We start from the raw sequence: 21,692 nt of genomic DNA, 5'->3' as shown, positions 1-21,692 counted from the left end.
CTTGGACGTAAAATCACTTCTATGGTTGGAATTAAAAGAAAACTTGACGTAAAATCGGATTATACGGTTGGAATTAAAAGAAACCTGGACGTAAAATGAGCTTTTACTGTTGGAACTAATCCAACCTGGAAGTAAAATTACATGCGAATAAAATTCTACGTTGGAATTAATCCGAACCTGGACGTAAAATCACTTCTACGATTTTTAAGTTTTTATTTTAGTTAAAGGGTAATCTAGACATTTTATATATGTGTTAGGAATCCCATAACCATTTTTTATGTACATTAAGAATCCAAGTGAAGCCCCTCTATTGGAGTGTGACGTCCCAATGATAGCCTTCAAACAGTGTGGCGTCCCAATGATAGCCTTCAAAAAATACGTCTTTTTATGACACTAGTATTTTGTTGGCAGGGCCAATAGACCCCAAGAAGATTCAAATTCAGCATGAAGCAAGGGTATAAATTACACCCGAGCTTAGGCCTTAGGGAAACCAACATGAGAATTCTCAATAGAATCCGATGGGATCTTAATAAAGCTATCAAGAAAATTGAGTTGCGATTAAAAGAAGTGATCATTGTCAAATTCAAAACTTTGAAACCAAAACCTAAGTTCTTTCTCAGTCGATCAGTAGCTCCAAACAGCATATTATTACAATACATTTTAGGAAATCCAAAGCCGTTAAAAGATTGTCGGAAGACTACATAATATTCAATCTAACACATCACGGGCACACACCAGAATACCTAGAATCCTGCAAGTATATATATCTATGTATCTATCCATCCAAATTATTACTCTTGCCCCTTGTATACTTCAAACCATCTCGTCAAAATGATAAGACCAAAATCCTCCGCCATTCCCTTCGGTACCACGATCAGAAGTCAGAAACAAGAAAGTTACTAGACAAGGATACCTGCATCCAATAGGAGAAATTGAGTCATAACAAGTCTTTGGAACTGAATCTGGTTACAGATGATAAAGTGTGAAAAAGGAGAGAAATTGAGTCATATCTCTAGCTTTATCTCTTACCTTCTCGCCCAACTTGAATGCCGGTAGGCCCTTGTATGGGCAGGATGCACAACGGAACGCATCACCTAGTCCACACTGCATAACGAATAAGAATCTTGTTAAGGCAAGAATAATAAACTGTAAGTATGCTCATGCTGCCCAAGGTGTCATGCAGTTATAAAAAACTGTTTCGGCTAAAACGTAAGCTGGAGCACAGCAATTATGGTTTTCGAAAATAAATCTGTCCAACCAATTGAACCCTATCATTTTTTCCAGCTTACATATCAGTCTTCTCGCCAAAACTTTACCAACTACTCTATGTGGATTCTTCACATTAATATTAGGAATCAAGATAAGAAACTGTAGTTGAAATAACAAACTAACTGAATCATATATAGAACCATTGATTCCACAAACAGCTTTATAAGGTAAATGCATCCCTGCAGAGGGGAAGAATCTACACTCACACTGCCACACGCTGACTGAGGGTTTTCAATCTGCTCCTCGGTTAACCCAAGCTTCACAACTTTCTCTTCTGCCTCCGCCCGTCCACAAGTGCAATTTTTGCAAGCTTTCTTTGAACTTCCAACTTCACAGTCATCAACTGCACATGACTACTTGTATCACATAAAGCTTCTAAAGGAAAATATCAGAAGGAGCTGAATATACAGATTAGAATTTTCATTATCATACCGACTGGAAGTTCTGGTTTCTTCAAGTCTTCCTCTGTTAATAGACTGTCTTCATCAATCAAATCCAAATCATCATCAAGCTGTACTTTAGGCAAACTTGGGGTTGCTTTCTTAATGGAAAAGGATGACCCAATCTTCCACGAGGGCTTCCTAGCCTTAACCTGCACAGATAGTAATATAGGTAAACATGGAGAAATTTTGCAGGAAAATAAGGAAGGAAACCAAACAGGAACAGAACAACACGATGTCATGGTGAGAAAAAAAGGGGAACAAAAGAAAAACTCACCGTTACAGATTGAACATTTACTTCTGGTACTAGGGATTTCAGGTCCAGAACTTGCAACTCTAGGTATCCGGCTAATAATAACTTGCGCTCAAATGTAGAGCTGACCTATAAAAATATAATAAAAAAATGACCAAGCAATCTTCACAAAAACTAAGATTACAGAATTATAAAGAATAGTAAGTACCTTATCCGTGCTCACTGAAGCAGGTTGGGGTGCCTGAATTAAGACAGTACCCCCAGGTTTCAGAACTCTGGAGATTTCTTCAAGAAAATGATCAAGAAGCTCAACAGTTCTCACAATGTAAATGACAATATCAACTGAAACTGACTCCATTGGCAGCTTGTCTGATTCAGGCCATCAAGTCATGTATCAGTAAAGAGCACGAGGCAACTGTGCATAGACACGTAAAATTGCAGAGACCCGAACAAGGAAGTTTCTCCTTTCCGGAATATCTTAATATCTTAAAACACTTTCAAAGAAAGCCAAATCTCTAAGAACACGCAAATCACTTTGGCTACCAGGCTGTACACTCATTGAAAAAGTCAAAACAGATTCTACCATACACTAAACCCCTATGTACTTTCAAGCAAATGAGAAGACGTAATAACTAAAATTACAATTTCAAAAGTGAAATTAGAAATTCTAAGCAAAGTATAAATTGTTGGAAGAAAATACTTAGATAGGAAGCTTGGGTGAGGATTAGGGGATCATTCTGTCCATCTCCTTTGACCCCGAGCTCTGCTATAGCAGCCATAACTGCGCTGACAGGCACAAAAACATGATCTGAAAACACTAGTATACTGCTCTCCATTGCAGCCGTGTCCTGCATAAAAAGCAAAAGATTTAGATTACTTTCCTCCAATACTTTCAACAGCCGTGACATACAGAGCTACATGTTTATAAGACAAGAAAGAACATGACTAGCTATAAGTAAACAAGCACAAGTGTCTAACGGAACAGAACGCAAAAAAGCAAGCACAGACATCACAATTAACTTAAACCCAATGGCAATTAGAGTTGATGCAACATGCAAGAAAAAATTGCCCGACTTACTTTTTGGAGGGATTGGGAAGACAATGATATACAAAGATTGCAACATTGCACTGGCAATTAGAGTCAAGTTAAAGACATACGTATAGAAATATGCAAACTGTAACATAGAACTAAAAAATCACATGCAGCTTTAGCAGGTTGATTTCCTTCTTGAAGTCATGGTCTCCTTTTTTGAGAAACGCCAGTCTCAAAAGGAGGCCATAAATGCACTTCCATTATACCCAAATGAACAGATAATGTGGGATGAAAGCTTTATTCCAAGTGTTAATTACTCTGGGGAAGGGTGCCTGGCACTCCCAAAGTTAAATCTTCAGTTTCTGACATTCCATGATTATCTTCTGAGAAACTTCAATCTTTTCCGTCTTGAATCAATCGAGAAGACATTCAGGAGGCAATTCCACATCTTTTTTTTTTTTGCTCGGTAAAAAGAAATTTTATAAAAGGAGAATAACAGATACAGAAGAACACAACAAGGAGGCAGAAGACACCTCCCAACCATCAACAACAAGCTGATGAAATCGAAGAACCTCGAACAAGAAAACAAGGTTCAAACCACATCTTCTTCCATACATAAATGTTGAGGGTGAAACTGCTTTTCGAGGTTGGTCAAGGATGGGAGTGCCAATCAAGGAATTTAAGATTAAAGAGGTTCAAAAACCCAATATAGGAGAGGTCAAGCCAGCCTCTGTAACGGCAGATGTTACATTCAGCAGTTCCAGTTATAAAGCACAGATTAGGTCTGAATGGAACTCGCTTAAGGAGCATGATGTGTTGTTTCTTCTCTCCATCCGTCCTTCATTTGAGCCTCTCAGTTCAGAGGAAGCTGGAAAATCAAGTGTGCCAGAGAGGCTTGGCATTCAGTTTGTACGTGGCTGTGAAGTTATTGAGATCAGCGATGAGGAGGGAGGTCTCATGAATGATTTTACTGGGAAAATGAAAAGAGATGAATGGAAACCTCCTAAAGGTGAATTGCGGACTGTTGCTGTTGCCTTGGATACAGCACAATACTACATGGATGTGAACGGCCATCAAAGAGAAAGGTGCAGTGGATGTTTATGGGACATTTAATATACTGTTGAGGAGGAAACCCAAAGAAAATAGACCATAACCTCAATAAACTGATAAAAACATTAAGCAGAAGGTATATACATAGCAAGTCTCTAATCTATATGCAACTGCGAAGACATTATATAAAAACACCCAAATTTACTTTTAAATACCATAACACTGTTTTACAAACCTAATTCTCTATGATAACAGTAATTTCATATCCTATTCGATCATATCTTTAATTGTGGTTCTTAGCAATCATTCAAGTAAAACCCTAGAGTAACAAATAATTAAAGTAAAACCAAGAACCCATTTTCGAGGAAATTCAATTGCAAAGATAAAAGAGACAGCCGTGGACGAGAAATTGACAGAGAGAGGAGATTGGCAGAGAAAATACCTAGTTGCAGAGAAGAAGAAAAGAATGATAGAAAAAGTATAACAATAAGAAAACATTGAAAAAACGGAAATGTCTAAAGAGTTTATCAACTGAATCTTACCTTAACGATTAATCCTTACTGATTCCTTGTTGCGTCGGATAGATATGAACGAAATCGCTGTAAAAATTTGAAGACTACGAGAAATCTAGTTCAGAATTAGGGCAAAAAAAAGAAGCTCGGTGGGGAAAAATAGATTTATGAAAGCAAGAAATAGCCGCCAGGTATTTATATGTTGGTCACGAAACACAGACTACGCGTGTTACGTGTGCGTCTCATTGTGCCGTTTCTTTCTTTTGCCGTTTGTATAGGCGGTTTGTTCACGCGCAATTCTAGGTAACAAGGCATACTTTGGGTAGTGGCAGATATCACTGGGCGACGAGACAGTGACCTGAGTCTGGAAAAAGGTACCAAGCACCAAATTCTTACCGATTAAAAAAAAAAAAAGTAGATTCAGATTTTCAGTCTTGCAGTTAGATGCTTTCTACACATTACCAAGCACTTGCAAAGCAACTCAAGCCAGATACTGAACAGGAAAAGAAAAGGCAAATAATAGAAAGGAAGACAAACCACATAGGAAAATAAACTTGAAATAACACAACCGCAACTTTCACAACAAACAAAAGAAACTACCAGAAAATGTTGTTACACGGCAATCTTGTTGCATGGACACATCAACAAAAGCAGTAAAAGTGAGCAACTTTTTCTGCTAAAAAATAATCACTATTTCAATGAATGTAGACACTAGAATCATAACCCTGATGTCCTCGGCATATAAGGATAGTGATATTACCAACAAACCCGGTATTAGCGAATCAAACGCAAAAAGAACCAAAGATTTTACAGTTTCTTCAAGCTCTTCAATAGCTATAATACCTCTCTTGATCTTTAAAAGTGTGCATTGTTCATACTGAGAGGAAGCAACTTTTGCTGCAAACACAGACATAGCTCCTGAAGAAACCCGTTTTCACAAGAAATATGGACAAAATAAACACACAAGTGTTATAAATGTCTGATCACTGTTTTTGTTTCTTTTGTTTTCTTCTTCCTTCTTTATTTTACTTTTTCCTTAAATTTTACCCCTTTTTCACCTCAGCGACAACAGTAGAATGGGTAAGAAACAGCTACAAAACAAGCAACAAAAAACACCTCTGCACAATCACCACTTATTGAACTCCTGCAAGGACATGTGCTTCCAATTGCTACTGTGGTGTTAACTTCCATAAACGCACACATGCATCCTCGCCTGAACTCACAATGCTGCAGTTATCAGTAAAAGCTAACCCATAGACCCCACCTAAGTGAGCACCCTTGATGGTTACTCGGCTGGATGCCGGCTTGCTGATGTCATGTATAATGACGCATGTATCAAGCGATCCAGTAGCAACCATGGTGTTATCAGGAGACCAAGCCAAACAGTTTATGCGAGCACTGTGGTACAACATATTCTTAAGCTTTACCTGCAAAAAACATAAACTTCCAATATGAGTTTCACATAAGGATGTCCAAGATGCTTTTCAAGTGTACACTCACACCAATTCATAATACTGCCAAACGCACCCCTCGGTAACATATCTGGAGACTACTGGGCAATACTATATGGATAAATTGGACACCACTGATGTGGCACCTTAAAAATATGGATTTCTTCTTCTAGTCAATATTATTTGATAGCATGTGGGATTCACCACAAAAATTGAATGGAAAAACAGATACCGATCAAACAAAGAAATCCGTACTTTTAGGATGCCACATCGGTGGTATCAACTTGGTGGCTAAATTTTAGGTGTGCATATCGCATTTTCGAAACATGATGCAAATGCAAGAGATCCCTCAATTTTGTGGGGATCAATGTTAAAATTTTAGTTGTAACTTTTATATTGGCAGTAAAAGGCTCAAACAAACTAAAATCAAAACCTAACATTTCTGAGAAACAAGGACCCTGCACAGCAAGAACTTAGCTTACTGGGTCGAGGATTTGTGAGACTATGCAGCACGCGAGTTTAAGTGAAAGACTCATGGTGAAAGAATTTCTAGTCTTTTTGGTTGGTTTATAAGTTGAATAAGTCCTTAGCTTCTTTGAAAATTCTTATTGCAGTTTTTTTGGTAACCAGTCATAATTGTTAGAGATCCTACTAAGATGATATGGTGAGTAAAGCAGAAGATGAGTAAGAGGTTGAAAGATTAGGATTACCTCTCGGGATACACGGTCCCAGACCACAGCTTCTCGATTAGAATCTCCTGAAGCAAACATAGAAGCATCCGTTGAGTAACGAATGACGGTAATGGGACCACGGTGCTTCTCAAGGGTTGCCTCTTCTGTAAGTGTATCCCCGTTGATGGAGTATACATGCAATTTACCATCCTGGCCACCAACGACTGCTTCACTTCCATCGGGTGAAATTGTGCATGCTGCCACAGCAAAGCCGAGGTCGATGGTCGACACTACTTTAAACCCACGAAGCATGACGACTCCTGAATCAGTTGAAACGAGAGCAAGTTCGGGAGAAAGCTGTGCAATGCTCAGGTCCTTGGGCTGACTCCCAATATCAACGGCTTCCGCATCTCCACATTGATCACCAAGGAGCGGAATTCTCCATACCTGTGTTTTTGAAAGAGAAGCGGATTTACAGAAATACTTTCTGCTGCCAAAACCCAAAAATACTTTTTTAATCTTGTATATAGCTTTCCAAGCTCCATAACTGGAGCATTAAGAAACAATTACCTCTGTATTACAGATTGCAAGGCCAACAATTTGTCTGTTCTTTTCGACCCCTTGATTCCAGGTTTTAATTTTGACGAGTTTGAACCTTTAATGCATGCTAAATGATTTATACCAACTAAAAACTAAATACTGTGCACGGTTGCGATTCTAAATACTATACATGCATATAGTTAACTTGCTTTTGGGCACGCAGTTGTAGTGATTATAAGATATAATACGGAGAAAGCCTACAGATGGTGGAGCATTGAGAGGATGAACAATAGGCAAGACAAAGCAAATGTGCATAAAATCCTACAAGGGGTTTACAAATTCAAAAAGCACCAACGAAAGCATAAAGACAGATTTTTGAATTGACCAGTTAATTACCTTATTGTCGAATGCTGATGAAACAATTTCTCCTTCAGTAGCAGAGAAACATTTAATTTGAGCATTTTCTTTCCTCTCTAATTTTCCACTATATCCGACCCCTTGAATCCATCGTACTATTACACCATCGTAACTGCTAGATAACACGACGTTCTGTCCCGGAAGTACAGCCAAAGAACTGACACTTTTCAAGTGTCCAGAAAATGATAATGGGGATTTCTCTAGGTCACCTGCTGAAAATAAATTAATAGTGCCACCAAGAGAAACGGTGACAAGATGATCATTTTGCCAAAGACAACCAACGAGCATATCTTCCACTCCACCTGAGCCTGGACTTGACAAAGTTTTCTTCACCTTCCCACTACCATCCTCAGCAATCTCCCATACCTTTGCAGACTTGTCAGCGGACACTGTCAATACCTACATGCCAATCAGCACAGGTCAAGCTAGAACTTTATTGATTAGGAACATGACAAACAGACAGACAAACAAACAGGGAAAAAAATGAGAGACGAAGGAACATGCCGATTCAGGAACTAGGCAACTTATTAATATGGTCCACAGTAATAAGAAATTAGTGCTGTGTGACAGTTTTCTAACGAATTAATACAAGGTTTTGTGCTGCTTAATAAAGCTATTAAAGCAACCTTGCAAAGACTTTAACATTAAATTTGGTTATTAATTTAGCCAACCTAAATTAAAAAAATGTAACCAATGAGGAAATCCCAGATGAAGAAATTGTCCACATATTGTTGAATCATTACCTTTTCTTTTTTTTCTTAAAAAAAGAAAGAAAAAATGACAGAAGATGCACAAACAGTAAACCCTTATACAACTGACAGAGCTTAGTCGGGATCACCAGACTGAGAAAAGGTTATTTAATTCTTGAATTACTGATTCAACTAACAGAGCTTAGTCGGGACTGATGAACTCATTGTGTACACTATTGGGGTTATACGATACTGTCTTTGTTTGTTGTTAGTCCTGGTTTCCCCAAAAAAAAAAAAGTAATGTATATATGACGGCGGATCACACACAGCCTTGTTCCCAACTGTTTATTTTCTTTATCTTTATGTGATCGCCTAGTCGGTCTGTCTAGCTCCTGATCAAAACCTCCAAGTGCCTATACAACTACAAAAAATGGTCTATGCATGCTCTTTAAACGGCATAATCATATCTAAATGAATGTGAACTACTAACTAAGTAGGGGGAGAAAAAAATCAATGAAAAACTCATCACTCATATTTGGTTGTTTTATGACAATAAACGCTAATCTTCAGCATGCAATGTTCAAGCAATATGAAAAATGAAGGTAGATATGTGTTACTGAAAATTGATATGTTCAAGCTCATATTACGGTGCATAGTTGAAACATCTGTTCTCTGTGAAAGATGGATAGGAGTATGCCAGAAATTTTTTATGAATTAAGAAAGTGTCCATGTGAAAAATTTCCTTTTGATATAAATACAATCAAAAATAAATCTTCACCGCTAAATATAGCGAAGATTATTAGTATAAACTAATAATACAAACTAAACTTAAACTAAAGCAAACTAGAGTGAGTATTCCTTGGCTTGGTATAACTGGCTAGTTAGAAAGATTCTCTTTGGTTTTTATTTGTCCTTCAGGCCAATTCTCCCCCTTGATTTGTGCAACAATGTGTAAAAGTGAGTCTAAAATGTGTATTAGATACATTTGGATTCTAACAACTTCCTACAAATCAAGCATCACGTTTTCTTTTTTACAGGATTACAGTAACTCTAGTTCCGGTAAAATATTCATGTACTTTGGAAGCAACCTAATATTATGAGTCAATGCAGTCATCAGGAAGATAAATTTTTCCTGAAATATGTGATGAAGTGTAAATCTAAGACTGAAGTGGTGGCTTTGATTCTGTTATATAGATATTTTTACTTAGCCTATTAAAACTTCAGTTTTACTCTTCTTGTAAATTACGTATGTAGTATTCTGTCGGGTAATTTCAGAGACAGTAATTCAAACAGAACGCAACAAGGGGAAAAAACAGCTTACTTGCTTACTATCTGGACTCCAGCTCACAGCATAGATGCTTCCTTTGTGTCCATCCTCTGGCGAAAGTTCTCCCATCTTTTCTCCAGTTTTAGCATCATATAAAATACCCTTCTTGTCAGAGCTTACACTAATGAACTTGCTGCCATCTGGAGAAAATCTTACACAATTCACGAAGTTTGAATGCTCCCTGCAGGTCATAACAATAGGTTTGAGTGCAGTATAATATCAGCAGCAACAGCTCCTTGCTTCACTAATTTCCCCAAACTTTAAATCAACTCTAAATATTATCTAATTAATAAATCACTTTAAATGAGTCAAAAAATTTGGCTTCGCTTACAATATCTAACCAATAATCATTAGAATTTTGCAGATCATATAATCACTATTGGTGCTGTTGTTATTTTGTATTTAGTTGTCCCAATATTCGTATATGACGCATTATCACCCATGGCAATATTCAAATCCAATTGACAAATGATATCAAGGTATTTATCAATTTATATCATGCTTACTTAAACTACAGAATAGAGTACGTGGATGACAGTTGTTAAACACCTGACCCAACTAATCATCACTTTTTATCAATCAATAGACAAAAGTCAGCGGATAAAAGACAGGACAGAAAACTGCGGTTTTGGATTTGTTACGGTGTCCACGTTCGGTGACCAAAGAACATACATTTTTATGTGTGCCCCTTCCGATCAATGAAGTGTCCCCTCTAGGTACTTCATTAGTTCATTGCCTTAGGTTATTACGGTTTTAGTCATCTGAGCAATAAATAATTATCAGAGAGGTTAACATACGCTATAAGACCAAACCAGCAGCTTTATGTTCTGTCTTTTTTTTTAAACAGAAGATGCCGGTTTTCCAAGTGACTATACGGCTTAACAACCTTCAACATCCATGGATATAGGACATATGTTAAAGCAGCAAACCACCATATACACTGTCACCTTAGCAACTTTCTAGGTTTTTTCATGAGAACTTGGGAACTTGAGAAGTCGTATAAAACAATAAAATTAAGAAAAGTTGTATCCAGAGCTACAGTTAGGTACGTTTTATTGTAAACGTGAAGTAGCTGTCTACGTTTCATGCTCCTCAGGTAACCCATGCCTGCAATTAGAACCCATCTAATCCAATCTTTGATCCGACCAATGGCCCAAGGCAAGCTAAATTAACGATTGGTAAGTAAGACAACCTGGAATTATTAATCTAAGTGTACACACTATTGTTTCACCTAATAAAAGTACATAGCATACATCCATCTCCAAAAAAAAACTTCAGAATAAGGGTTAACTTCTAACAAGGTTTCAGGTTGATATACACATCTAGATTTAAGTTTTATTTGAAGAAGAAAAGAACCAAAACTATATGGAAATAATGTTTAATCCGGTGAATATGGAAAGTAATGTTTTTGGCTCCATTTGCAAACCCACCAACTGCATACACAAAAATCTCAAGTATAAAGAGCATCTCAATTTCCTAGGCAATAATAGAAATCCAAGAAATTTGATGCAACTAACCTCAACGAATGTTTGAATTTGAATGGTGGCCCTTCGTAGAAGTTTACCATAAAATCCTCACCGCATGTGACAATCCGAAATGGTCTAGTTGGTTTGAAAGCACAACTGAGTACTCTCCTCGAGTGGCCATCAAACTCCCCCACATTAGTACCTGAGTCCCACCTACATACAAGATCATTGCTGACTTCAGATGAATACCAACAGCAAGTAATGATAAGAATACAAGCCATTTCCCCGTCCCGTATGTGTCCAACAAATGAGAGTTCCTTCAGAAATAAAAATCTCACGAGATCACATTCTTTACTGAAAAATTGCATAACATCGCAATACTGCGGTAGATGGTTCTGTTGTAGCAAATTTCATGATACATAAAGAGGATCCAGCATTTAGCGTAGGCAAAAATGTGTTGCTCCAATAGTTTAAAAAATCAGCCATCAGCGATACAATTCAAAGAGGACAAAACGAAGTCTTCATTCAAATATACCCTAGAATTTCTCCTAGATATGCAATCAGGCTGTATTGGCCGGAATTGAGTCCAAGATGAACAGCATATACCTAGTCAACTTGGCTTGTATGAGCTTATGAGAGTTACCTAGCTAAAATTTCACTTTTGTTGGGCAAACAGATAGTCCTGAAACAACTAGGTCTAAGCTGGCAAAGCAAGATTTATGTCCCAACCTCAAATAATACCGAAACCGATGACAAATTTAGCTAGCAAAATGTGGTTAACAAAGACATTGCAAAATGTCACTACAAAATAATTCTATCAATCAAAAATTCATATCTAGATAAACATGATTGATTCATCCAAGCTAAACCAAAAACCGTAGCATACACAAAATCATCATCAGAAACACCAATTGAATGGAGAGATAGATCTTACATGAAAGCGCGGACAAAAGATTTGCCCTTACCATCACCAGAAGCAACAATCCTTTGACTATCAGGAGACCATTGTAAATCATCAATCCTACCAGATAAAACCTTAAATTCATTTTTAAGAACATGTTCATTATTCTTTCCCCAAATCCTAACAATACCAGAAACATCAGCAGAAGCGATCCATTCACCATTTGGTGAAAAACGAGCAACAGTTACTGGATAAGCATGTTCACCATATACAGAAATTTCTAATGGTCTATCAAGATACAAAATGATAACTGATCTACCATTACAATACACAATTGAGTTTGATTTTATATCTCCGGATATTAATATCCCTCTTCCTCTTTCTGTTGATGGTGCACAACCGTACGTCTCTGAAAGCTGCGCCATTACTCTCTTTCTCTCACTATCTCTCTCAAGTTTGGCTTCAGATTTATGGTAACAACAAAAATGGAGAATGAAATAACTGACAGATGGAATCTCTCAGTCTGACTTTATGAGAAGGTTTGCTCGACCTTAATGTTTTGGTTCCGATTTTATTCACTGGTTCCGGTCCACAATTCATTCTTTTTTTTTTATTATTTAAAAAACAGAACTAGTGACAAAACCCCTAGGTGAACAAACTAGTGATAAGAAAAAACCGGTCATATTATTTCTACCAAATAAAAACCGTTTCAAATAAAATTGGGACAAAAACCCCAAGCCAAATAATAATGTGTAAATTTAGTTTTTGTTACTTTTAAAAAAGCCAAACATACCCTTCGACCTTTTCTTCTTCTTCTCTGATTTCTTCTTTCTTCCGTCTCCTTCTCCCACCACCATCATCACCAGCAGCAACAATGGAACTGCACGAGAAGAACAGCGCTGATTCAAGAGGTGAAGAATTCGAGAGACGTTTTCTCTTATTCATTTCCCTAAAACTGAGAAAAGAGGACAATTCTTGTTAAGTTTTTCCGATTTTAGGTTTCAGTTTGTTAATCAGATTATAGGGTTTGTTGTCCAGTTTGTTAATCAAATTTTAGGGTTTCCTCATCTGATTTCAGGTTGTTTATGAGAGTTCATAGTTGGAACTCTTTCATCATCTGATTTTATGGTTTCACTGTCACCTGCGTAAGCCTCTCTCCACCCTCAGGTAAGCTTATCTTAATCGGATTGATCAAGTGAAGCGCTTCAGATCTGAGGTTTGTTATTCCCTTTTCTGTTGTGATTTGAAGTATTTTAGATTTTTTAGTATTCTGCAATATAAACCCTAATCTCTTGTGAGAGTGTCATTTGCAGTCTGTACTCTTAATTAGAATCCATTGGAGACGAAGTAGGGTTCAAGTGTTGAAGTTGCAGCTACTCTAAAAGCTACAGAAAGTGGAGATAGAATTGATGTGTGTTGTGTTGATGAGTCTGAGAAGATGAGAAGTAGAGTTCTGGTAGGAGGTTGTATGATACTGTAGCTGTAGAAGATGAATTCTGGTGGTGGATAAGAATCTGGTTTGAATTGAGAAGATGGTTTGCATCTGCAACTCAGTTTTGGAGACAACCAGTGATGAATAATGGGTATTGTGTTGTGCTGTATCTGGTGGATTCTGCAGTGAATGGAGCGATGGATTATGGAGCTTCTGAAATACAGTGGCTAGGGTTGCAGTTGAGAATTGAGATTGTGCTATGTGCAGTATGGAAAGAAGCAATTGCAGGTGAAATTCTTGAATGGGAAATTGAGTTATGGAAGAGTGAATGGAACTGAATTACTGTGTGGGCTGAGCTGAGCTGAACTGAAGTTGATGGTTGAACTGAGTGCAGTCACGCCATGGCATTTCAGGTGGTCTGGAATTGAGATTGATAAGGGTTCAGCTGGTGCTAGTTGTGCTGTTGAGAAGTTGATGTTGCAGAGCTGAAGTGAGTGCTAGGAATGCTGAAATGAGAATGGGTTGAGCAGTAGCTGGAGATTGAAGCAACTACTTTATTTTTTGCTGATTTGGGGTTTAGATCTGTGGATATATGTACTTACTGATCTGTTTTTTATTTTTGGTTTTTTATGCTTTTGTGTTGCTGGTGGTGGTGTTGGCATCTAAGGTTTGGTATTCTATGGTGGAGTTGGGTTTGCAAGAGGTTGTTGGTCTTTCTAAAGCTCTGGTGGTGGTGAATTTTGAGCTGGTGGAGGTTCTGTAGTAACAACAGTTGCATCATGAGCTTCAACAGCTTCTGAGGGAGGTGGTTCTGTAGGGGGTTGAGTAGAATCTGAAGCAGAGGCTGAGGATATATGAAGATTAATACGAGAAATCAAAATTGGAAGTGAATGATTATGATGATGAAGAAGAGTGATGGAGAGGTTTGTTCTTTGAAACCTTTAAAAGTAAAATTTTATTATTTGTTTGAAATCATTTGAATTTATTGACGTGTTTTCTATTTTTAGTTTTCTGATATTGCAGTAAGAAGATGAAGATGATGAGTAGAAGTAGAAGCAGCTTTAGCCCCCTTTTGATTTTGGTTTTCTTAGAAATTGTGAAGAATAATTTTCAATTGTCTGAATTGTGATCATGTTGTATTAACTACTATTGGTTTATATGCTCTATGTTAATTACCTGCAAAAATGTTTGGAGGATGTAAAATAATACATTTGTTGTTCGAATGACGATGAATGCTTAAGCCTTGCAAACAAGGGCTGGAGTCGATTGTGAGGAACGCAATCATCCACATTTGAAGTATGCTAATTGTGCCTGTTGTAGGATTTAATCATTGTCGACTAGATTAGTAATACTCCAGTCTGAAGTATCTTTCTTTTTTCTGTTGTCAGTCATGCTACTTTTATGGTTCTTTTTTGTTAGTAAGTTAGAATTATATCTTTTAGGTACATGATCTTTTTGAATTATGTTTTTCTGAAGGAAGAATGAGTACTCTTTGCTAAATTTGGTGCTGAGTAAAATGAATGGGTAAATGCATATATGTAAGGCAATTCGCAAGCGTTCTATCCCTATCGAGCCTTCCAAATGTGGAACAGTTGAGATTGGAGATCTTGTCGTTTGCTTTCAGGTAATGTCATGTTATATTTTGATCAATTCTGCTCTTTAGTACTTTTTAAAGTTTATTTTATCATGTCTAATTAAGCTTCTTGGGTTTGTATTCAGGAGAGTGAAGCTCAGGCAATCTTTGACGCCCATGTTCTGGAAATCCGCAGGACATTACTGGAACAAATGCTGCATATGTAGGGCGTCCACACGCCATTCCTAAGTGGAATGGTCTCCTACCTAAATCAGGAGAAATGGTATGTTTCCTTCTCCGGTCATCACTCTTTAGAATTTTTATCCTAATTTGCATATGCTACTTCTGCTGTAGAACCATCTAGTTGTTTTCTGAGTTGTTTCAGTACTTCTATTTTCACCCAGTGTTTTCTTTTGTTGATATTTAATATATGTATTGAGTATAAGTGACAATATCTAAGGATGATATTGTAGTTCTTGCGGGGCTGTTGACAAGAAAATCCATCGAGGAACGATGTGAACAGCTAAGAGCTGGAGTTAAAATGGGCAGTCCTGATTATATGATAAAGATACGGTGCATGAGAGGCTATCGTATTAGCATTCCATTCTAAATTAATTAACTAGTTAATTTGATTTGTGGTTATGGAGTAGCAAAACTATGTTATGGCCACTCAGACCCGTACAACCATAGTGTGGTTATGGTGTTGGTCGCGGTGGTTATTGGTGAAATGACAATATGTGGAAAAATGATGAAACCAATTTCGGTTTCATCTAGTTTTGGTGAAACCAACTTTGGTTTCATCATTTTTGCTAGTTTATTTTGGTTTGGTTTCATCATTGAAGTTGTGTTGGCGAAATGACAATATGTGGAAAAATGATGAAACCTAATTAGGTTTTATCTAGTTTTGGTCATTTTTGCCTAGTTTATTTTGGTCTGGTTTCATCATTGAAGCTGTGTTGGCGAAATGACAATATGTGGAAAAATGATGAAACCTAATTAGGTTTCATCTAGTTTTGGTGAAACCAATTTTGGTTTCATCATTTTTTCTGTTTGGTTTCATCATTTTTTTCTTATTTTGTTGAATATTGATCAGTGAAATTCATTTTTTGTAGCGGTGGCGACTGGTTGGTGGTGGTGGTGGTCGGCGATAATGGTGGTGTTGCTGGTGGTGGTGGTTGGCGACAGTGGTGGTCTGTGGTGGTGGTCGACGGTGGTGCGGTGGTGGTTTTCGGGGATGGAGGTGGTGGCGTTGTGTTGGGTGGTGGTGGTGGTGGAGGCGGTGGCGCGGTGGTGGTTGGCGGCGGCGGTGGTTGGGGAGGTGGTGGTGGTTGGCGGCGACGGTGGCGCGGTGGTGGTTGGCGGCGACGGCGGCGCAGTGGTGGTTGGTGGCGGTGGAGGTGGTGGCGCGGTGGTGGTTGGCGGCGGTGGAGGAGGTGGCGCGGTGGTGGTTGGCGGTGGAGGTGGTGATGGTGGTGGTCGGTAACGGCGGTGGCGGCGGTTGACAGTGGTTGTTTTTTGCGACGGCGGTGGTCAGTGGTGGCGGCACAGTGGTGGTTCTGCTGGTGGTGTTATTTTGTGGTGGTGATAATATAATAGAAATTAATGGTGGGGTTGATTTTTATTTTTGTTGGGGTGATTTAAAATTAAAGGTGGGGTTGTTTTTTATTTTTGTTGGGGTGATTTAAACTAGAAGGCTAATATAGACAATTTATGTTAAATGGGGTTTTTGTAAACAATTTATTTTGTTGGAGTTTTTGTATATGGATAGTGACACCTTTGGGGTTATAACTCGCGGCCCGTTTAAAAAAAATAAAATAATATTATTAGATAAAGGGTATTCATTAACTAGTTGGAAGCCTAAGAGCAAGGGTTATGGGTAGTGTCACCCTTTCAAATGAAAGAGTGCACTACCAATTTGAGCAAATTAGGCTCTCCTATGGGTAGGTTTCAACCCGCTTTTCCCCCAAATCCTTCCACACACTCGTTCAGCTGAACGAGTGGTTGGGAATTTCACACTAGACGGGGGACTATCCCCCGTAAGAAAAAATAACAACAAACGGGAGACAGTCTCCCGTAAGGTTTTTATTTTTTTCTTTACGGAGACAGTCTCCCGTTTATTTATTTTTTTTCTTTACGGGTGATTGTCCCCCGTTTCATTAGTTTTTAAGATAAAAACGGGAGACTGTCTCCCGTTTGGTATTTGAATTTTGTTCCCCCAACGACTACATTTCAGCCTATAAAACCAACCCATAAAACTCTTTTCTCTTCATTCCACTTCAACTCCAACTCAATTTCATTCTACTCCATTTTAGTTTTGAAGTTCTCTTCTTCTCTTTATCCATGTCTTCTTCATCAACACCGACCCCTTCAACCCAAAAAGCTCAAAAAACTCGTAGGAAACAACAAATTAAATTTACTACGGAGGAAGATGTAGCTCTTTGTGAAGCACATATAGCAATAACGAGTGATGGTAGTGTTGGTGCATCAAGGAAAAACCAAATATTGGGATCGTATTATCCCATTATTTATCGAGAAAATGAAAGGTAACTCAAATGATAGAGACAAAACTAGTTTAGAAAACCGAATATATACTATAAAGAAAGACATTATGCTATTTGTCGCCGTTCTTGGAAAATTATTTCGAGGAGGACGAATAAGTGGTTATGAAGCCGAGCACACGGTAAGTATTTTTGTTTCGTACGTATTGCTCGTTATGTTTGTAAAATGAATACTCATATGATAAGTTTACATTGTAGATGATACGTGGTCGGTGTGACTTCCACAAGCTACATGGGAGACCCTTCATCCTTGATGAGTGCTACGAGTTATACAAGAATGAACCCGGTTACGATTACACCAAGTATGTTGAAGTACCCCCGCTACCCCCACCACCCATGGACCAAGTTGTTGATGATGATGGTGCCGAGGGTGTCGATGGTGTCGAGGAAGAAAAGACGGGAGTCGATTGTAATACAAAACAAACGAGTGACGCTCAAGGGGGAAAAAAAGGGGACCCAGGAAGAAAGCTCTTCAAGCTCAAAAACAAGAAAAATATCAAAGTGGTACTCCAAGTGATTCCATTGAATCCAACTTTAGTGAAACCAATGAGATAATGTTAAGTTATTTGAAAGATCAAAAAGAACAACTAAAAGAGGAGAATATGAGAAGGATCAAAGAAAAGAAAAAGGAACGCGTAGAAAGAATCATGATGGCGGATATGTCTAAGCTATATAATGCCGGCCAATAGGCCTGTCAATGGATACCGATTTTCCGTTATCCGATACCGATAATCCGTTAGCCGTTACTGCTACCATCCGACATAGCGGTAAACGGATATCCGATACCGACAAGCTAACGGATAATCCCTTCTTAACGTAACGGTAGTGGCAGAGCCTATTTCCGTTAGGTTTAGTTCCGTTATCCGCTAACGTGCGTACTGCACGTGTAAATTTTTATACGTTATGTATTGTTTGGCTCATTCTTCTTTTCTTCACTTCGAGTTTCGACACAACAGAGAAGTTCTCACTTCTCAGAGAGAAAAAGAGAGAAACTACGGATGCTGAATCAAGCATCGTCTTCTCTGCCTTAGAAATCATCATCTTCTCTGTGTGATTACTGATTAGAAACTAGGGTTCTCTTCTTCAATTTTATTTGTTTTAATCTTCAAAACTCAATTTCAATTTAGGGTTTCTGAAATTAGGGTTCACAATTTCAGATTTGTGAAATTAATCATGTCCCAAAGCGAAAGAGGAGCATCAAACCATGTTGGGTCTTCACAAAATCACTCTATTTCAGTTGCATCACATTTATCTGCTGCTGCTGCTGCTGCATCCAACCAAGTTCAAGCTTCTGGAGTGAATTCAACACCTGCTTCTATTACACCTGCAATTCGTCCTAGAGAAGAAGAAGAAGAAGATGTAGAAGTAGATGAAGACCCATTTATAGTTGAAGAGAAGAAAAAAATGCGCTCAGTAAGGTCTGATGTATGGGTTGATTTTGAAAGGAAGGTTGGAAAGAAGACAGTAAAAGGTGGGAAGGAGGTTGGGGTACTGATAGTTGAATGCAAACACTGTCACAAGAGAATACCTGCTCCCAGTAACCAAGGAACCAGCCGCTTGCATTACCATGCCAGAATCTGCAAAGAAAATCCTGACAATAAGAAAGGACAAAGCAAGATTACTTCTCTCAAAACAGGTAATGCTCAAACCAAGTTAGCAAATTGGAAGTTTGATCCTGTTGTTACTAGGACACTAGTTGCCAAAATGATTGCTAAACATGGTTATCCAATCACTATAGTTGAGCATCCTTATTTTAGAGAGTTTGTTAAGTCTTTGAATCCTACTGCTAAGCTTTACACTAGGAATACAGTTAGGGAAGACATCATGAGACTAACAACTGAGTTCAAACTGCAATTACAAGAACAATTTGAGAATATTACATCTAAATGTAGTTTAACAACAGATATGTGGTCATGTAAGCATACAAAGGATGGTTATTGTTGTGTGACACTGCATTACATAGATGAGGAGTGGAAACTGGTTAAGAAAACACTAGCATATACTTTAGTGCCATCACCACACTCTGGAGAGGTTCTAGCATCTGTAGTGAAATCAGTGTGTCTAGAATGGAACATAGACAATAAGCTTTTTGCTGTAGCTGCTGACAATGCTAGCTCCAACAATGTTATGATGGAACAGCTGAAGAAATGGCTTGATAGCAAAGACTGTTTAGTTCTTAATGGGAATATGTTCCAAATGAGGTGTTGTAACCATATATTGCACTTAATTGTTGGGTGGGGAATGAGAGTAGCTGCTCCATTTATAGATGCAGTTAGAGAGTGTGTAAAATATGTCAAGTCAAGTCAGGCTAGAAAAGAGAGATTTGAATGTGCAATTTCCCAAGTTAAGCTTCCTGCTTCAAGGTCTGTCGGTTTAGATGTGGATACCAGGTGGAACTCCACCTTTAAGATGCTAAAGGATGCAATTTTTTTTATACAAGCTTTTGTTAGGCTAGCTGATTTGGATGATGACTTCAATATACTACCAACCTCTAAGGAGTGGCAACAAGGAGTACACATATGTGAATGTTTGGAATTGTTTGATGTCCTTTCAACCAAATTTGCTGGGATTAAGTATCCCACAACAAATTTGTATTATAATGGGGTTCAAGAAGTTAATAGATGCATTAAGCTATGGGAATCAAGTGAGCATGAGTATATCAGAGACATGGCCAAGAATATGAGGATGAAATTTGATAGCTACTGGAAAGAAAGTAACACTTTGATGGGAATTGGAGTTGTTTTGGATCCTAGGTACAAATCTAAATGGGTGGAGTTTGTTATGAAGAGAGTATATGGTGTGGAACACTATAAAAGTCACTATAACAAATTTGAGCTTGAACTCAATGCTCTTTTCTGTGCTTATGAAACTAACACTACAGCTCCAGATTACTTTGATACTGGAATGCATTCAACTGCAATTGAGAGCTCTGCAGGTACAACAACATCATATGAATTTGGTTATGATGATTTCATTATGGAAAACAATATGTTTGAGGTTGAGAAGTCAGAATTGGAGACATACTTAGCAGAACCAGTTCTTCCTAAAGGCACAGCCACTGAAGAAATGAGGTTTGATATCTTAAGTTGGTGGAAGAATAATGCTCCTAAGTACCCAATTCTCTCAAGGATTGCAAGAGATGTATTGGCAGTTCCAATGACAAGTGTAGCATCAGAATCTATGTTTAGTATTGGTGGCAGAGTTCTCACATCTCACAGGAGTTCATTAGCTCCAGATCTTGTTGAAGCTTTGCTTTGTTTGGGTGATTGGCTGCCAGATCTCACTCTCAGTGACAGTGATAGTTGTGTTACAGGTACATCTTAATCTTTCTTTTTTTTGCAATTTATTGGCTTATTTCACTGACAATGACATTGCCAGCTTAAAATGTCTAACACTTTTGATTTTTCTTTCAAAATACAGAAGTTCAGGACTAAGGAGTAAGGTAAATGCATTTGCAGATGCAGTTGGCACTTGGGACTTGGAAGAGGAGAATCTGGAGATGGAGGAGGAATGCATTTGCAAAAAAAACATGAAGATTATGAACTTGTTTTCTTGTGTGGCAATGGCATGAACATCTGTATGTCTTTTTTTGGTGTGGCATGGATTTAGAACATGTTTTGTTGGATTTTAAAGCTGTTATGTGTACTTGTTCAGTTGTTCTGTAACTTCTGTGTTTTTAGCCTGTTTTGTGGCTGTCATGTGACTTACCGGATGGCAGCGGAAAAATATCCGTTATCCGGTAAGTCAAACGTAACGGTAACGTTTTTGAATTTCTTATTTCCGCCGGAAATGAACGGTAACGGATATCCGCTAAATTTTAACGGAAACGGCAGCGGCAGAGCCTATTTCCGTTACGTTAGCATCCATTGACAGGCCTACCGGCCAAATTTTGCTTGAACGTAAACAAAACAAGATACTAGAGAAAAGGAACTTGATGGAGCAAGGTAGTAGCGAGGATGAGTAGTGTCTAATATTTGGTGTTGTTGTTTTCCTAATTGTAATTTTCTTTCAATTAAAAGATTGTTACCATGAACAATATTTAATGTAATAAGTTAGTAGGACTCAATATTAATGGAACAAATTTAAGATAACTGTTACTTTTCTAAGTTT

At 38.0% G+C, this 21,692-nt stretch overlaps 2 protein-coding genes across 2 annotated transcripts; both read right to left on the bottom strand.

Annotated features, from left to right (window-relative positions):
• Positions 1–541: 541 nt before the first annotated feature.
• LOC113303307 (anamorsin homolog) lies at positions 542–4,737 on the bottom strand. Its single transcript, XM_026552339.1, has 8 exons — positions 4,588–4,737; positions 2,663–2,810; positions 2,171–2,331; positions 1,987–2,091; positions 1,702–1,861; positions 1,476–1,612; positions 1,030–1,104; positions 542–913 (listed from the first exon to the last, which is right to left on the bottom strand). Exons 2-8 carry the CDS (start codon positions 2,796–2,798, stop codon positions 875–877), a joined length of 813 nt encoding a protein of 270 aa, XP_026408124.1. The 5' UTR covers positions 2,799–2,810; positions 4,588–4,737; the 3' UTR covers positions 542–874.
• A 361-nt stretch (positions 4,738–5,098) lies between these two features.
• LOC113303306 (actin-interacting protein 1-2-like) lies at positions 5,099–12,583 on the bottom strand. Its single transcript, XM_026552338.1, has 6 exons — positions 12,053–12,583; positions 11,170–11,331; positions 9,647–9,833; positions 7,616–8,035; positions 6,719–7,126; positions 5,099–5,984 (listed from the first exon to the last, which is right to left on the bottom strand). Exons 1-6 carry the CDS (start codon positions 12,442–12,444, stop codon positions 5,727–5,729), a joined length of 1,827 nt encoding a protein of 608 aa, XP_026408123.1. The 5' UTR covers positions 12,445–12,583; the 3' UTR covers positions 5,099–5,726.
• Between the last annotated feature and the right edge of the window lie 9,109 nt (positions 12,584–21,692).

This window comes from Papaver somniferum, chromosome 8 (genome assembly GCF_003573695.1).
Source record: "Papaver somniferum cultivar HN1 chromosome 8, ASM357369v1, whole genome shotgun sequence".
Lineage (NCBI taxonomy): Eukaryota > Viridiplantae > Streptophyta > Magnoliopsida > Ranunculales > Papaveraceae > Papaver > Papaver somniferum.
This window is presented reverse-complemented; position numbering and strand designations above follow the sequence as displayed.

Excerpts from the sequence above, each read along its gene's own strand:
- LOC113303306 (XM_026552338.1), bottom strand. The coding sequence starts at position 12,444 with ATGGCGCAGCTTTCAGAGACGTACGGTTGTGCACCATCAACAGAAAGA. Across the intron at positions 8,036-9,646 it reads GGAGTCCAGATAGTAAGCAA|GTATTGACAGTGTCCGCTGA; the intron begins GTAAGCTGTTTT and ends ATTGGCATGTAG. Across the intron at positions 5,985-6,718 it reads GGGACCGTGTATCCCGAGAG|GTAAAGCTTAAGAATATGTT; the intron begins GTAATCCTAATC and ends TGTTTTTTGCAG.
- LOC113303307 (XM_026552339.1), bottom strand. The coding sequence starts at position 2,798 with ATGGAGAGCAGTATACTAGTGTTTTCAGATCATGTTTTTGTGCCTGTC. Across the intron at positions 2,332-2,662 it reads CACCCAAGCTTCCTATCTAA|ACAAGCTGCCAATGGAGTCA; the intron begins GTATTTTCTTCC and ends GGCCTGAATCAG. Across the intron at positions 1,105-1,475 it reads CTCAGTCAGCGTGTGGCAGT|TGTGGACTAGGTGATGCGTT; the intron begins GTGAGTGTAGAT and ends TTCGTTATGCAG.